Raw genomic sequence first — 17,833 nt, 5'->3', positions numbered from 1 at the left:
ACCTCAGACCCTTGTTTCTTCTTTCCCTACATCACTGAGCCGCTGAAGTCGCGTCTCTCACTGTCTTCTCCAGGTTGCCATCTGCAGTGCCTTGTACTTTCCAAGCCTCTCCTTTCAAGTCCCCAGAAGCAACACCCTGACCTAGCAGGCCTCAAACCTGTTCTCAGTATTTCCCTGCTTGGCGGGGGATGGCAGGGGAGGGGGGTGCTTCTCTCCTGTGGATGAATGAGTTGATGTTGTCTGTGTTCCAGCATTACTAGGACCCTCCTCACTCTCCCTTCTCCATACAATCCCTGCCTGATTCTGCAGGTCTGAGGTTTGTTTTCCCACTTACCTGTTAATTCTAGTTTGTAGTTTTCTTATTTCCCATATGCTGTAGGCATGGACTGTGGTTGATTTTGTCACCTCTCCTTATCGACCGCATGGGTTATGGAGCACGTAGGGAGAAATCTGAGTGTGGGTGACTGCTGTTGTCTATGGGAGCCAGCCTCTCATCTTTTTAGTTTCTGCTGGATTTGTAGTTATGGCCACATTACATTTTTAATTTCCTTCCTTCCGTCCTTCCCTCCCTCTCTCCCTCCCTTCTTCCTTCCCTTGATAAACCCTTTTTTTTCCCCTAAAGTTCTGTCCATTTTAATAGGCTACTAAAGTCTCAACTTTGGCCTTCTTGAGCTTCTCTATCATATCTTTTTCTGTTGCATTAGTTCTTTTTTTCTTTGGCTGCGTTGGGTCTTCGATGCTGCAGACGGGCTTTCTCTAGTTGCGGCAAGTGCGGGCTACTCTTTGTTGCGGTGCGTGGGCTTCCCATTGCAGTGGCTTCTCTTGTTGCGGAGCACGGGCTCTGGGTGCGTGGGCTTCAGTAGTTGCAGCACACTGGCTCAGTAGTTGCAGCACGTGGGTTCAGTAGTTGTGGCATGCAGGTGCAGTAGTTGTGGCTCAAGGGCTCTAGAGTACAGGCTCAGTAGTTGTGGCACACAGGCTTAGTTGCTCCACGGCATATGGGGTCTTCCCAGACCAGGGATCAAACCCATGTCCCCTGCGTTGGCAGGCAGATTCTTAACCACTGTGCCACCAGGGAAGTCCTCATGTTCTTATTTATTGTTTCTTTTCTTCTGCTTTCTTATTGTAATCTCTTTCCCCATTTATTAGTTGAATACTCAGCTCTGACACAAGCCTTTCTACTTTGCTAGGGTGTTTAAAGGCTTTAACATTGACTCTAAGAATTATTTTAGTTTTATGTTACAAGTTATGAAATGTCATATTTTTTAGTTCTAAATCTTTTTCCAGGTTTCATTATGATTTCTTATTTGATCCATTAGTTATTCATAAGTACAATTTTGAATTTCCAAATGGCAAAGGTTTCTTTATTGGTTGAAAATTTTTTTTCCTGTTGATTACATTTTTTTTTTCTTGTATTTTATCACCCCTTGTATTTCAGATCATCCATTTGGCTTTTTTTCCCTTCTGCATGAAGAACATCTTTTCTAATTTCTTTTACTGAGGTTTGATGGTGGTAAATTCTCTCAATTTGCCTGAAAAATCTTTTTGCCATTGTTTGTGAAAGTAGTTTCAATTTGTATGGAATTCTAGTTGGTTAGTTATTTCCTCTCTGTGTTTTGAGACTATTCCACTGCCTTCTGCCTCCTGCTGTTTCTGTAGAGACGCTAATCATTAGTCCAAATGCTTCCATTGTGTGGCTCTCTCTTCTCTCTATGGCTGCTTACATGAACACCTTTTTACTGTAGAAAATCGAAACAGTGTTAAATAGAGACACAAGTATAATGAACCCCTATTTGCTGCCACTCACCCTCAAAGAAATTATCCACATTTTGCCAGTCATGTTTCACTTTTTTTTTTCCTTTTAATCACTTTAGGTATAATTGTTTGTAAGCATCTCTAACAATTAAGGATTTAACAACTACAATAGCATTATTACACCTAGCAAAGTTTATAATAATTTTTTAGTGTTATCTAATGCCTATCCCAAGTTCAAGTTTTACCAATTATCTCAAAAATAACTTTTTACTATTGATCTGTTTGAGTCAGGATCCAAACAAGGTTTGCTCATTTGACTTAGCTTAATCTGTTTATGTCTGTTTTACTCTGTGACTGTTTTCTGCATGCCATTTATTGGTTGAAGAAACTGTAAACCATTCTGGATTAGGTTGATTGCATCATGGTGTCATTTAACACATTTCTCTGTCCTCAGTATCTCCTGTTAACTGATATTTAGACCCTAAAACAGGCCGTCTGAACCTTGGCTCTATTGGAGTTTTGTTGGTGGCGGCTGTCTTGTGCGTTTTAAGATGTTTAGCAGCATCCCTGACCTTTCCCCTCTAGATGCCAGTAGAGTACCCTGTAGTTGTGACAACCAAAAAAAAAAAAAAAGTCTCCAGACATTGCCAGGTATCCCTAGGAGGCAAAAATCACCCTTGTGTGTGAACTGCAGATCTTGATTGCAATCAGGTTAAACTCTTTGGGGAAGCTTCATAGGTGGCTGGCTCTGTGCTTCATCTCACGTTCCATCCAGAGCCACATACCATCTAGTGTTTTCCTTTGGGCAGTGTTAAGATGGATCGGTGGGTAGAGCCTGATCCATCCACTGTAAGGTTCTCCACCAACCTTTCCCCTAATGGTCTAGTAGGCACTGATGATGGTCGCCCAGATCTGTGATTTTATTTGGCATTGCACAGTTGTGAATTTATAATTCTATCATGCTCTCTGCATTAATTATTCTGACATTTTCTATACGGAAGAACTTCCCTCATCAACTCTTTGGTTACCCTGAAATACAGTTTGTATTTGTATTAGCAAGATACGTGCTTAATTCCGTCCCTTTACATATGAGTTTTCAAAATAGCGAGTTGGTACACTAGGAACTCCAAATCCAGTCATCAAGAGCTTTAACAAAATTATTTGTTATGAATCTTTGGATTTTAACGTGTTTGGTGTGTTTCAGTCCTTTGGACTCACTGTTAGCTCTGATGCTCAAATTGTCCTGTCTCTGGATAGTGGGAGTCCCTTAAAGTTGGCCTTTTTACCTTCTCACAGCCTGTTGTCTTTGACAGCTTTCTGCTTTCATCTGTGACAAAACATTCCAGGATCATTGTGTACCTTCCTGCCCAGACCTGGAATCGGCCTTTTCTCCAAGGAGACCTGTGTCCTGGACACCTGCTGTTTCTCCAGATCTCCCTTCCCTTCCTTCAGGGTCCTTTTGCCTCCAGTGGCCTCACCTCAGCTCCTCTTTGGAGGGCTGCCCTTGACCACTAGAGGTGCTTCCCAACACGTGGGGGATGGAAGGTGGAAGTCCCTGAGGGTTGACGCCCCCAGGTGGCCCTCACCAGGCAAAGGAGTGCGGGAGGTGAAAGCCCGGCCCTCTGGCTTCAGGTCTGACAACTTTTGAGGCTTAGTTCAGACCCCAGGGTCCCCCAAAGGAGCAGCTGACGCTGTTGCTGGACTTTATCTGAAGCTGCACCCTGCTTTGGCCTCCTTCTCTGCCCTGGTCTGCCTTCTTTCTCCCTTCCAGTTCCTTCTGGGAGTCCGTCCTTAATCAGTCACTTGCACATGGACCCTCTTCTCATGGTCTGCTTCTGTAGAACCTGATCTGAGAGGCTGTGGTTCCTTTGGTGAGAAACGGTATTATTTACCAGTGTGGTCATTGCTACTAGATTTTTACTGCTTTCAGGCTTTTTCGGACTTTTTTTGTTCTTTTAAAAAAGAAGAATATACCATGTATTCTTTTGGCATTTGTAATTCACATGTAAGATTATAGGATTTTTACCTAACTACTTAGATTTTATATTTGTATCTCTTTTCTGTTACCCTGAAAAATTTGTATTTTTGTCTTTTTTTTTTTTTTTTTTTTTAGAGCAGTTTTAGTTTCAAAGTAAAATTAAATGGAAAGCACAGAGACTTGCTGTATACTCCCTGCCCCTGCACCGTCAGCCTCCCCTACCCAGTGGTACATTTGTTACGGTCAGTGAGCCTCCATGAACCACTGTTCTCACCCAAAGTCCAAGGTTTACAGTAGGGCTCACTCTTGGTGCTGTACCTTTTCAAGGTTTGGGCAAATGTATAATGACCTGTGTCATTATAGTGTCATACAGAGTAGTTTCACTGCCCCAAATTCCTTCTTTTGTCTTTTTACTTATTCTGTTTTTTTAAATAGTATTGTTTAAAAAAATTGTATTTTAAAATGTTTTGCCCCTACCGTGTAGAAATGCAAGCAATTTTTGTCCTTCAGTTTTGTGTCCAGCCAGAGTTTCCAAGCAGACTCTCTTATTCTAAATAATTTTTCTGCTGTTTTCTATGCAGACACATTTACACTGACTATGATATACAATTTTTGACCCATGAACTATTTAACATCTGTTTTTCAATTTCCAGTTGTAAAATTTAAATCTTAATTAATCTTTTGGTTTCTGATTATTGCCTTAAATTGCAACTTAATTGTACTGTGATTAGAGGACATGACCTGCATGAGGGTCTTCTTTGAGACGAGAGATTTACGACTGCTTTATGGCTTAGCATATGGTCGACTTCTGTAAATGTTTTTTTTTTTTTGTAAATGTTTTATGTATGCTTAAGAGGAATATGTTTTCTCTAATTTGGGGAACACTTGGCTTCTTATATTTGTCTGCTAAATCAAGTGTGTTAGTTGTGTTGCTAACTATTCTGTATATTCACTAATATTTTGCCACACTGACCAATCGATAATTAAGACATTGTGCATTGAAATCTCTTTCTGTAGATCTGTCAGCTCTTGCTGTGTGTGTGTGTGTGTGTGTTTAAGTTTCTATATTTAATGCAGTTATTTTGAATAGTTTGAAACATGCAGTTCAGTATAGGAAACATGCTAACAGATGACCGAGATACTATTGTGTATGTTTCTAAAATAGTAACTATGTGTTTCTGAATCTCTTTTGTTAGGCTTTTTCTTTTATTTATTCCTTTTTTCAAAAAAAAAGCTTATGTTAAAATATATATGTTTGCTTTCTATATTTTAAGCCACTTTATGTATATTTAAAATTGCTGTGTCTCACTGGAGCTGAACTTTTTGTCGTCTTCTGCTGACCCACTTTAACTCTAATAATGATTTTTTCTCATATTGTATTTTTCTGATGTGAATATATACCTGAGTTTTGTTTCATTTTGTTTTTTTTAATGAACGTTTGCCAAGTGTATCTTTTCCCATCTTTTGACTTCCAGCCTTTATGTGGCCTCGATTTTAGGCTTGTCTCTTGGAAACTACATATAACTGTATTTTTAAAAATTCCATCTGGATGATGTGTGTCAGTCAGTAACCAGGTTCCGTCTGCTTGTATGTATTGTGATTATTAGTTTACTTGGAGTTGTGACATTTGTTCCATTTTTCCTATGTTTTTTTCCTCCTTTCCTTGCTTTTTAGTATTGAACAATTGGTTGTTTATTTGCTTTCGTGTCACATTTTCCCCTCTATATTAGTTTATAAACTATGAATTATTTTTCTGTTTTTCTTTAAGTGGTTATCTTATAATTCTATCATGCATGCATAACAAAATCTATAGTTATTTTATTAAGTAAGACCTTAGAACAGCAGCTGCAATCACATTTCCCCCAGCTTCCTTGTTAGCATCCAGCATTTTAGTCCTTTTCTCCCCCACAAAATAGATATTGTTTTGACTTTGTAGGCATTCAGGATGAACCCTCCCCAGAATGTGTCACTTTTGCTTGAGGATTATTTTGAGCTAAGGGCAGTCGAGTCCCTGTGGGTTCAAGAGAAGCAACTGCCCCTCCCTTAACTACCTAGAAGAATTGAAATTGGGGATTTTTCCCAGGGAAGAGTTATTACCAGAGATAAATGTTATCTAAGTGGCCCCATCTGTATGGCAGGGCAAGCATCTAATTACCAAAAACCTGCCCTTTTTTATATTGTCCAATGAATGACCCTCCTGTCCTTGGAAGCCCCAGGCTCCTATCCCATTCCTTAGCTTAAGGTGGTGTATATACCTCATTTTACCCTTCTGTCTGAACCTCTCACGTATGTGTGGTTCCCGTATGTACGAAGTTAAATTTGATTTTCTCCTGTTAATCTCAATGTCAGTTTAATTCTTAGACCAGTCAGAAGAACGCAGGAACGTAGAGGAAAATTTTCTTCCTTCCCAACAGCTTTATAGAGACTGTGTTTATTTATTGATAGATTTACCAATTTCTTACATTGCAGACCTTCCTTTAATATCATTTTCTGTCTTCCTGAAGTACAGACCTTCCTGCTGTAACATTATGTGTGCATTTCTGAAAATGCCATGCATTGAAAATAATAGGCCTTGTAGAAAAAGTTAGGTTAAGAGCAAATTATTCAAGATATGCAACTCTTTAACCAGAACACTAAAAAAAACAAGAACGCTCCGAGTGCAAAATGATAGCGAAGTTAAGTCTCTGTTTGCATTTGCGCCCACTATCACGTCTTCAGCCCTGCATGCTCCTCGAGGCCCTTTGCTTCTGGCAGACACCAGCCTTGTCTTGCTCATGTGCAGCAGTGACTGGAGGGGAATTAATCGGGACCGACAGAGGGGCTCACTTCTCTGCCCTTCTCTCCTCTCTGGGATTTCGCCCCTCATTCCCAGACACTTTGTCATCCTCAAACTCCAGTCTTTTACTCCTCCTCCTAGTAGGCATGTTGCTTTCTGCTTCTAAAAATGGGAAAATGGCCCCATGTGCACAGGGGTCGCCTCGTGCCTCCTTTCTCCCAAGGATTGTAGCTTCTCAGGTTCTGTCCGTGTCAGCTGGTTCCCTGTGCCTTTAAACAGTTATGTATTTTTTTCAGCTTTTATAGTTGTTTTTAGTAGGAGGATGAGTCCTTTTTAAGCCTCTCTGTCATAGGTCAATTTTATAGACTTCTATTGCTTGTTCATTTTTTAAAGGCTCATTTTTTTTTAATTTCTTTACATATTTATGTTTAGTTCTTTTATAGTGCTCATCTAAAGGTACTTATATCTGAAGTCCATTGGGGGTTTTATATATATATTACTTGTTTCTGTTGTCTTTCACCCACCTTGTATGGGGGTGATGTTTGTTTTCTGGTCCTTGTATGTTTGCTGATGTTTTTTCTTTTGGGTTCATATATGACTGACCGTAATCCACCCTTTCTGAAGTGGGCTTTGTTTGATAATCAAGCCCTACAGAAAAAGAATTGTTTGGTTGCTTTTTCAGTTCTCCCAAGGATGGTACATAGCTGTAGGAGAGAAATTCTTTGTACATGTTGGATGCCTTGGGACATTAGGCTTAAGTTCTCTTCAAGTTGGAAATGATTGCCTTGGTCGGTGGGGATTCTGTGGGCCAGATGAGGGATGTTCTTGTCAGAGAGGACTTACCTGTGCTTTCCTGGAAGCCCAGCGCACCACCCGCCTAGTCTCCCTTCAGTCCTCTGGAGGGAGCAGTTTAACGTGGTGCCTCACTCGGCTTTCCTGCCTCACCCCAGCTTTGGTCGATCATGTCCCCACAATGTAATTCCTCCGTTCAGCCTCAGTTTCTTTCTCTTTTTTTTTTTTTTTTGGGTGAAAGCTCCTGAAATCTACTCCGCGGCATGTGGGATCTTCCCGGACCGGGGCACGAACCCGTGTCCCCTGCATCATCGGCAGGCGGACTCTCAACCACTGCGCCACCAGGGAAGCCCCAGCCTCAGTTTCTTAATCTGCAAACTGGAGGTAATACTACGTGCCAGTAAGTGCCGTTGTGAGAATAAAGCACCTGGACCAGCCCGGCACATGTTGTTTTCAGTGAACGTTCTGTTCCTTTCTTTATCCACCCCCCTCCCCCATATCTGGCCATCTGGCTTGATTGTCTTCTGTTTCAATGAATTAATTTTTGTTACTGTCTAGTTTTTTTTTTAAACAGCTTCCAACAGGATATTTCCTCAGTCTGTTGTAGTCCTCGTTTTGATCCTCTCCCTTTATTCCTGGTCTGTTTTGACTTAATTGATGATTTCTGCTCTTGTTGTGGTAGTAAATCTATTTCAGAGGAAGCGTTTTCATCCAGGCTCTGGCATCTTTGTTCCACTTCTTTTGAGCAGAAAAATGCTTCATTCAGTGTATACTGGTTCCTTTTCCCCAGTTTACTTGTCCTTGGGTTTGCTTAATTGTTATTGTGGAAGAGTCTGAAAAGCTGTGGTTTTAAAATAATAAATGTTTCTTAATTTAAAAGTTACACATGCTCATCACAGAAAAAAAAAATTTTAGTGTTAAAAGTATAGTGAAGAGAATTAGGATTATTATCAGAAAGCCTTTCGGAGATCACCACAGCTACTGTCATTTTGGTGTTATTTCTCTCCCTGTGTATGTTATTTTTCACAGTTGAGCGCATCTGGGATATACAAGTGTGTAGCCTGTCTTTTTTTTTTTTTTTAACTTTTACCGTATTATAAGCTTCTCCTTTATGATAAGTCATTTAAACTATTTGTATGCATTTTTAATATCCATAGTATGATGCTTCCTGTAAGTACTGCACACTTAGTCGATCTCCTGTGGTTACACTTTTCATAGTTTTTGTTATTGTAAAAGAACTTAATAACAAACACCTTTGTGAATACAGATGGTTTGTGTGCATGCTTGATTTCCTTAGGAGATAATCTTGCACAAATTAAATCAATAGACCGAATTTTTTACTTTAAATAAGTATTGCCCAGTTGCTTTCTTAGAAGATGCTACAATTTATGCCTTCAGCCGGGAATTGAATGGTGCCGGGTGGTGGCAGCTGACAGTCTAGGAGGCATCGCAGCTGCTGTGGCTTAAGCTGGTTTCACGTTTGGGTCAAGACTGTTTTCTCTGGCCCGGCAGCTCTCTGCAGGACTTCAGAGTGGCCGGCAGCCAGGGGAGAAGCTTAGAGCCTTCGTCTTCACACGTGCTGGAGGGAACCTCCCTCATTTCTGCCTTTATGCTTCTTCCAAGAAGTAAAAGTGAGGTGGACAGTGGGCATTGGCTCCAAGTCACTGCACTGTCCTCCCTGGCATCCCTGGGTCTCAGCAACTGTTACCCGCAAGAATGGAAACATACATTAGGATAGTTAAAAATGAAACACGGTTGTGAGAAACATACTATGCAGAACAGCAAAATCTACTTAAAAACAGTGGTCACGGCCAAAATAACCCTGGGGACTTTGATTTGTGGGTGCCAAGTGGAGCAGGGGGTGCTGATAGCACAGAGGATGGGCCTTAGGGAAGGGGGGCGATGGAGAGCGAGGAGGAAGGGCCAAGCGGGTGTGCGGGCGACGGCAGTGCCCGCGTCCTCCCTGGGTCAGAGTCCACTGCGGGCCCTGTGTGGCGGGTCAGGCCTGACCATCAGGTTCAGGAGAGCGGCTTCAGGCCAGGCCGGCCCCTCTCCTTGCTGCCCTGTTGGCCCTGCCCCAACCCCCTGCAGCGACAGTGGGAGCTCTCACCAGGCAGCCCGGGATGCCTTCTCTCGAGGGGTGAGCCCTGCGCTGGGATGGGGGCACCTACTGGCCCTGGTCTCTGGGGCTGAAGGCGGCTTTGGTGTTCTTAGAACATCTAGATTTATGGCCCCTAGGGAAGCGGAGAAGTCCACAGCCAGGGTCGCCCGCTAGGCTTGATGCTGTTTCCCCAGCAGCCCTGGGGAAGGGAGAGGTGAGGAAGGGTCTCTGGATCTCTGCGGCAGATGGCCCAGATCCTCAGTGCTGGCACGACCCTGCCATCGTTCACCTCGGTGGTGGCCTGACTGTGATCGGAGGGGTCTCATGTGAAGCTGTGTTCTTAGCTGCACGCCCTTCCCTGGGCGGGTCCACGAAGACCTGTGGGGTTGGAGCTGGGAGCGTGTCCGTCGCCCCGGGGCGAGACCTGCGTGATGTGGGTTTGTGAGCCACACCCCCTAACTTGGTGGCCTCGTGTCCTTGCAGGTGGTAACGTGGACCTGGAAAGCCAAGCAGAAGGGAAGAAGGAGGTGGAAGCTGATGACGTGATGAGGGGCGGCCCCCGACCCATCGTCCCTTACAGCTCCATGTTCTGCTTAAGCCCCACCAACCTGTGAGTCTCGTCACCAGCCCGTGTCCTGTGCCGTCCTCTTGTCCATGGCCCATGATCCATGTGTACATGCTACCAGCGTGTGCTAGACGTGACCTGCACCTTTACATGTATTAATATCCTGATTGATCACCACAGCATCCCACAAAGCACACACTACTGTCACCTCACTTTGCAGATGAGGACACGGAGCCACAGGGAAGGCCGGTGTCCAGACACACAGCCCGTCCGTCTCGGTGGCGGAGCTGGGATTTGAACCCAGGCAGCTGGTCCCAGGGCCTTGTTCTTAACCCCCACTGCAGCCTTAGTTTACCTCTGCACACACGCACCCAGTTTACATCCACCGTGCATATGTGCTGCCCTCCGCCCACCTTCCAGCAGAGCCCGCAGGTGTGCGTCACAGTCACTTGTGTCTGTGCACAGTTTCTCCCCTCTGTTTACACCACCGTGAGTCTCATCCACTCCTCAGTCCACCTGCCTTCATTAGCTCAGCCAATGTTCATGTGCCAGACAGCGTTCTAGGTGCTTGGGAATACGCGGTCATGAGCAGAATGGACAAGGGCCCCGTCCGTTCTTAAGCTTACAAGCGAGTGGAGAGGCAGACAGCAGACAGGACGTTAGGGAGGGGACATGAGATGGTTCATGGACGGAAGGGCTAAGAGGAAGTACAAAGCGGGGAGTGGAGATGCAGACGATGAGGGCTGCTGACATGAAGTGGGATTGGAACAGAGACGTGGCGGGGGGTCGTGAGAGCCCACCAGGCGGAGATGCAGGCAGAGCAAAGGCGGAACCACACCACCCAGGGGGGCAGCGCAGCAGGGTCTGAGGAGCTCGTGCTCCGTCCTTTACCCACGTGTCCAGCCAGCCCTTCTGCACTGGGCATCCAGCAGTCTTTCCACCAGCCCCCGTCGTCCATCCTCCCCACGTTCCTCCTTTCAGCATACGTCTGTGGGGAGCTTGCTCTGCTAGGGGCTTGGAGTAAGATGGCAGTAGAGACGGATAAGGCCTAGGCCTCCAGCACCGACCGGGTGGTGTCCGTCAAATGAGTACAATGTGGACGGTAAAGCAGGGAGGTCTGGTGTCTTGGAGCAGGTGGGGAGAGTCAGGGGAGCCTTCCTGGAGGAGGTGAGAGATCTCAGGTGAAACCTGAAGGGTGAAGAGTTAAGATGAAGAGGGAGGAGCCAGTGTTCCTGGAGGGCGGAGAGAACTGAGAGTGGCCCAGAGGTGAAAGACATCAGGCTCAGAACAGCTCACGACAGTTGCGTGGGAAAGCGCAGAGGCAGACGGCGCAGTTGTGTGTTCGGTGGAGAAGCAGAGGTGACGCCGAGAGCCCTGAGACGCTTGAGAGGTTGTAAACAGTTGCGGGTGAGCGGTGACTTGGTTAGACTGCACTTCAGCAGAGCCCTTTGGTGGGAGGACTGGAGACGAGACAGGGAGGCTGTTTAGTAGGTGGCCGCGGTTTTCAGGAAGAGTTGGTGGTGATTTGGTGAGGGTAGCCGGAGTGGAGAGGTTTGGGAGCGAAATGCTTGGGGAGAAATTTTGGAGGCAGGATCTGCAGGATTTGATGCAAATTAGATGTGGAAGGGGATGGAGATGTGAAGGATGGCAGCCAGGGTTTCTGCTTGACGGCTGGGGGCCCGGCCAAGCTGGGCGGTGGTGAGCACAGACCCTGTGGAGCCCGGGGCAGCTGGCAGGTGGCACATGGCCGTGGGACTTGGGGGTCTGAGCGAGGGTGGAAACTCAGCCACAAGATGGACCGGCAGCTGTTGATTAGAAGGAAGTGGGCTGGGATGGAAGAGGGCCCGAGATGGAGCGTCGGGGAAGTGGAAGGAAAAGCATCTCAATTAGGAGGGAGAAGTGCCAGCAGGTCACTCGGGGGCCTGGGAAGGGCAGCTCCGGGGAGTGTGCGGGCTGGAGCTGGACACCGGTGGTCGGGTTGAGGAGGAGACAGGCATAAGGTCCATTCCCTTCCGGGGACAGAGAGACGTGGGTGCCGTTGGGAACACTCCGCGTTGTTGAGAGGAGCAGGTTGGACGGGCTGGTGGGCCAGCAGAGGCAGGAGGGGGGCCCCTGTGAGCACGTGCCTCGGGGTGGCAGGAGCGACGTCTGCCTCCTGCGCTCATCCCCCAGGATCGGCTTCACTCTCCCCCTGCGGGGCCTTTGCTGGCCTCCTGGTCACCGTCTCCTGCTGAGTCGTAGTGTGTGTCAACACCTGAGCATCTCCTGTTGCTTTGTGTTTACCGGTGTCTTGTTCGCCACTGTGTCCCAGCCCAGAATGTGCCTGAACAGAGCAGGATAGCGGTGAGTGGAGGCGGGCAGGTGCACACACGCAGCTCTGGTGGCTCCGACGGGGGCACCGCGCCCAGCACTGGGGCTCGAGAGGCACCTGCTCTCCACGGGACTGTTGGTACTCGGCCTCTTCCCCCACCCACAGCAGAGCTGGAAGCCCGTCCAGGGCACGGCAGCCCCACAGCAGGTAGACGAGCAGGCCTGGCTGGGCCCCAGTGGAACTTCATGTAGCGAACGGGCCAGACCAACCTGGCCTGCAAGCCGTGGTGGGCTGGCCCTGCCCAGGGTTTCTGCAGCCTTCCCGCCACCTGCCTTCCCGGGAACCTCGTCCCCATCAGTCACCTGGCCGCCATCTCCTGACCACAGGGCCGCTTCCCAGAGCTCAGCTCTTCCTACGGGGAGGGGCCCGCCCAGCCCTCCGCGGGCCTTAGGCGGCCCATGCTTTGCTCTCCAGGCTCCGCCGCTTCTGCCATTGCATCGTGACCATGCAGTACTTTGAGATGGGCATCCTCGTGGTCATTGCCCTGAGCAGCATCGCCCTGGCTGCTGAGGACCCTGTGCAGACAGACTCTCCCAGAAACAATGTGAGCGCTGCCGTCGGGCCGCAGAGGGGGCGCTGGGGACACGGGAGAGCGGGGCGTGCCCGGCACGGGAGGGAGGGCTGCCGCTTCAGGGGCCGCTGGCCTGCCCGCCCCCCTCCCCAGACCCTTGCCCACGGGCCCCAGGCTGATGCGTTGTCATCCAGGCTCCTGCCCCCGCTCGAGCTCCTGGCCTCGCCTTTGAGAAAAGCCTTTCCTTTTGGTTCCAGGTGCTGAAGTACATGGACTACATCTTCACAGGCGTCTTCACCTTTGAGATGGTGATAAAGGTGAGATGTGTGGTTGCCCTGGTGACCGCGGGGCTCTGCTCGTCCCCCTCGTGACTGAGATGGAGGCACGTGGCAAGTGTGCCCAGGGCATGCACACATGCGTGGTGACATGAGGGCACATCAGCCTGCAGGTAGAGGTTGTATCTCATGGAGACACAGGGCCACGTTTGTTAAGGACTCGCCACAGCGTCACGTCAGCCTTAGGAGAGCTCGCAGGCGCTGGCCCTGGTCTCCACTACCTGCTAACGGAGACCCTTCTCGCTGAGGGGGACAGGCTTCCCTTGCTGTGCGGTGTGAGCCCAGTCTGTGCAGGGCAGTCTCAGCAGAGGGGGAGGCCGGGGCCTCGGCTGGAGCAAGGAGAGCAGGGACAGGGCGGTGGCCTTAAGGCCCAAAGATCGCGGCAGGTGGGACTCCCTGGTGTTTGGTCCTAGATGGAGAACGGCCGTGTTGTTGTGACCCTCGTTCCTCCTCTAGGGGTTGCCAAGTGGCCTGTGCTTTCCACACGGGTGTGCGGGCGGCGCCGCTGCTGGGGGCGGGGGGGGGGGCGGGGCCCACGTGCTGACTCAGGGGGGCTTCTGTGTACACAAGCCCTGGCTTCAATTCTCTCCCAAATTCCTGGGGGCGGCGTTGTCGTTTCCTTGTACGAACGAGGACACGGAGGCCCAGAGACGTTAAGGTGCCGCTGCAGGAGGGGCAGAATCCAGCAGCTCCTCCTCTTGCCTCCCGGGGCTGACACTCCGAGGGTCTGGCAGGCGGTGTGCTCCGGGCGGCTTGTGCCTGCAGCCCAGCGACGGAGGAGAGACTCACTCAGGCCCCACAGGAGCGGGGGGCCCAAGGAGGATCTCAGCCAGTCATGACCATGCAGGGCCATTGGGTCAAAGGCACGGAGATCCAAACACCCGTTGAGGCTCTAAGAGGCCATTACCTGAGCCGTGACCCCTTCCCCTGACAGGAATTGACCTGAGCCGTGACCCCTTCCGCCAGGGCTGGGCGGGCGGGGGGCGTGCGGGGGGCGGGGGGGGGGGGGGTGCCCACGTGCTGACTCAGGGTGGCTTCTGTGTACACAAGCCCTGGCTTCAATTCTCTCCCAAATTCCTGGGGGCGGCGTTGTCGTTTCCTTGTACGAACGAGGACACGGAGGCCCAGAGACGTTAAGGTGCCGCTGCAGGAGGGGCAGAATCCAGCAGCTCCTCCTCTTGCCTCCCGGGGCTGACACTCCGAGGGTCTGGCAGGCGGTGTGCTCCGGGCGGCTTGTGCCTGCAGCCCAGCGACGGAGGAGAGACTCACTCAGGCCCCACAGGAGCGGGGGGCCCAAGGAGGATCTCAGCCAGTCATGACCATGCAGGGCCATTGGGTCAAAGGCACGGAGATCCAAACACCCGTTGAGGCTCTAAGAGGCCATTACCTGAGCCGTGACCCCTTCCCCTGACAGGAATTGACCTGAGCCGTGACCCCTTCCCCTGACAGGAATTGACCTGAGCCGTGGCCCCTTCCCTGACAGGAATTGACCTGAGCCGTGACCCCTTCCCCTGACAGGAATTGACCTGAGCCGTGACCCCTTCCCCTGACAGGAATTGACCTGAGCTGTGGCCCCTTCCCTGACAGGAATTGACCTGAGATGTGACCCCTTCCCTGACAGGAATTGACCTGAGATGTGACCCCTTCCCTGACAGGAATTGACCTGAGCCGTGACCCCTTCCCCTGACAGGAATTGACCTGAGATGTGACCCCTTCCCCTGACAGGACGTGACCTGAGCCGTGACCCCTTCCCCTGACAGGAATTGACCTGAGCCGTGACCCCTTCCCCTGACAGGATGTGACCTGAGCCGTGTCCCCTTTCATGATAGGCATGATCAGGGCTGTGTCCCCTCCCCTGATGGGACGTGACATGAAGCAGCACCCTTCCCCTAACCACGTCTCTGGGCTCTGCCTCTGCCTTTCTTTTCTGAAATATTCTGTTTATTAAAGTGTGTTGTTCCCCTAAAGATGATCGATTTGGGACTGCTGCTGCACCCTGGTGCCTACTTCCGGGACCTCTGGAATATTCTGGACTTCGTTGTGGTCAGTGGGGCCCTGGTGGCGTTTGCCTTCTCGTAAGTACCCCGGTCGGCTCTGACTCTTGCTGGGCTGCAGTCCCCAGAGCCGTGATGAGTGTGCGGGGTGAAGGAGGAAGGGGTCCATTGGCCTCCATGGCCGTCTCTAGTCAGTCCCTCTGTGCCTGGGGCTGGGCTGTGGGGCTGGGAGGACCTCAAGGCTCGTTTGTGCCTGACGCACCCCATGGCTCTGAAGTTGGATAGGCAGGCCTCTGCTTATGGTGTCTGCCTCTTGGGTCCTTCAGGAACCTTTCCGTGCCTGGACGTGGCTGCCCTGCTTGGTCAGCCAGTGTGGGTGGTGGGTGCAGCTGGGGGTCTCCGCCGTCGGGGTGCTCCGCCATTTTCTGTGGCTCCCTAGTGAGCGACACTCAGCCCTGTTGTGGCCGGGCCTGGATTGGCTCCCTCAGACCCTACACAGTGGCGGGCGTGAGGCAGGCGTTGGGTGCTCGGGTGGAGCAGGGGGGAGACCTGGCGGAGGTGGTGGGGGGAGATCCAGAGATAAGTAAGACCCTCGATGGATGCAGATACGGAGGGATGGGCTCATCCCTGAGCCCACAGGGAGGCCTCCTCACTGACTCTCTTCTCTTTGTCTCCTGTTGCTGGACTCTCGCTAGGAGCTTCATGGGGTAATGCCTTCCCTCTGTCCCCTCACACTGCCGCGCGCCACAGCACGCTGCGGCCCCTCGTGGGCTGCTTCATCACCATGCCTCACCTCCGCTCATTTCCCGCCACTGTCTGGGCTGCATGCTGCCCGGAGCCATGTCCCCAGGGCCACACGTCCCTGCCTCACCTCTGGGGGCCGGGTTGGGGGCTGGAGCTGGGCGTGGCCCCCCCTTTGGTGAGCAGGGAACCCTGACTGAGGGCTGGGGGCGGGGTGCCTGGGCCCGAGGGCAGTGCCCGCTCTGGGTGGGAGCTGTGTGACCTTGGCAGCCAGGATGTCGGCTACCCTGAGACACTTTCCCACGTGTCTCCCCTGGAAACAGGGCTTTCTTGCTCTTTCATTCCCACAGCGCCTCCCTGAAATGCCCAGCATCTCCGACCCTCTGTTATAAAACAAAATCCGACTGAGTAAATCTGAAGGTCTAATTGGGTTTATTCAGTGATTCATGAAACAGGCAGTATCCCGTCCAGTAAGTAGAAAGGCTGTACGCAATGGAGGCTGTACAAAATTGAAGGCCTTTGTAGAAAGGGAGCCAGACAAGGTTATTAACAAAAGAAAAGAAAGGATTGTTTCAGGCCAGGTGACTTCACTGGTGCTGACCAGGAAAGTCCAGAAATTCCATTCCTGGGAAAGGCTGAAACTGCAGTTCAGTCCTGGTTGCTGTCCTGGGGACACGTGGCTCCGCTCTGGGCCTCTTGCTTCTGTTTATTTTTCCTCCTTCTCCTTTTTCTTCCTTTTCCTCGTCCCCTCCCCTCCCCCTCCTCTTTTTTTTTTTTTTAACAATTCTCCCCTTCTGATCAAAGTATCAGCCCAACTGAGAGATGTGATCAAAATTTTAGGTGTGTCGACTAAAAAATCATTCACAACCTAGAAGTTGAGAGTTACATTTTGTTTGGTGGACAGAACTGAGGACTTAAGCCCGGGACACAGCATCTCAGACAACTCTGAGGGACGGCTCCAAAGAGGCAGGGGGGAGCCAGGATATACAGGAGTTTTTGCAACAGAGCCCAGGTAGTCGTAATATCAAAAGATTACTGTTAACTAAAGAAAACCAGGCATCTCAAGTTAAGGGATTTAGTGCTTTTCTTTATATGGGAAATGCAAGAGTCTGGGCTCATTGAATCATTCCTTTGATATGTACCTCAGCTATCTGGGCCAGTATCCTGGGCTTCTCATCCTGAGTCTCCTGAGGTGCCCCGTGGGGAGTGGGGTGGCTGACAGCTAGATGGGGGGGCATCCTGCCTCCATCCTGAGCTCCCTCAGGGCTCACCATCCGGTGGCTGTAATGTGGTGGCTTGATGGCTGCAACATCCTTTGTTTACTGATATGGCAGCAATATTTTTTATTCACAGGCATTAGCACCACTCTTAGCTCCTGCTGTGTAATTTTTTGCAGCTTTGATCTTTGATGTGGTATCCATAGATCATGATGTGTTTGCTTAACCCCTGTGACATGATCCATAGATCATGATGTGTTTGCTTAACCCCTGTGACATTCACAGATCGTAGTTCCAGGTTCATAGCCCTTATGCTGGTCATTTCCTTTGCTGCTTTTCTGACATTCCAGTCAGAATGGAGACCGTTTACTTAGTGGTTATCAGCTACAAACGTGTATTTAAAGTTTTTGAAAGAATATGACAAACACAAACACATCAAGGGCATTATAAGCAGGATAGTTCCTAATGTTTGAAGTGTACTTTGGAGCCATGGTCCCCAAGACCCAAACCAATCAAAGAAAAACCCCATGAAGCAGTCACACATTTGAGCCGAGTAGCTGGCTCAGTGATCTTCCGTAACTGATTTTCAACCTCCCCGGAAGTGCCAATCCAGGTACTGTAGGTGGTGTTGGCCACAGCATAGACAACTTGCTCAGTTAAAGATAGCCAAGGGCTATCCTATTATTAGGACCAACTT

At 49.6% G+C, this 17,833-nt stretch overlaps 1 protein-coding gene across 1 annotated transcript in view; it reads left to right on the top strand.

The window, feature by feature from the left end:
- Positions 1–17,833, top strand: part of CACNA1B (calcium voltage-gated channel subunit alpha1 B) — a 197,347-nt gene that overhangs the window by 123,230 nt on the left and 56,284 nt on the right. The window contains exons 22-25 of the mRNA XM_007458994.1: positions 9,886–10,012; positions 12,753–12,882; positions 13,107–13,166; positions 15,153–15,259. Coding sequence (XP_007459056.1) covers positions 9,886–10,012; positions 12,753–12,882; positions 13,107–13,166; positions 15,153–15,259 — 424 coding nt within the window. The remainder of the gene's footprint in view (positions 1–9,885; positions 10,013–12,752; positions 12,883–13,106; positions 13,167–15,152; positions 15,260–17,833) is intronic.

This window comes from Lipotes vexillifer, unplaced genomic scaffold, assembly GCF_000442215.2.
Source record: "Lipotes vexillifer unplaced genomic scaffold, Lipotes_vexillifer_v1.1 scaffold636, whole genome shotgun sequence".
NCBI lineage: Eukaryota > Metazoa > Chordata > Mammalia > Artiodactyla > Lipotidae > Lipotes > Lipotes vexillifer.
Note: the sequence above shows the minus strand (reverse complement) of the source record. Positions and strands in the feature narration are given on the sequence as shown.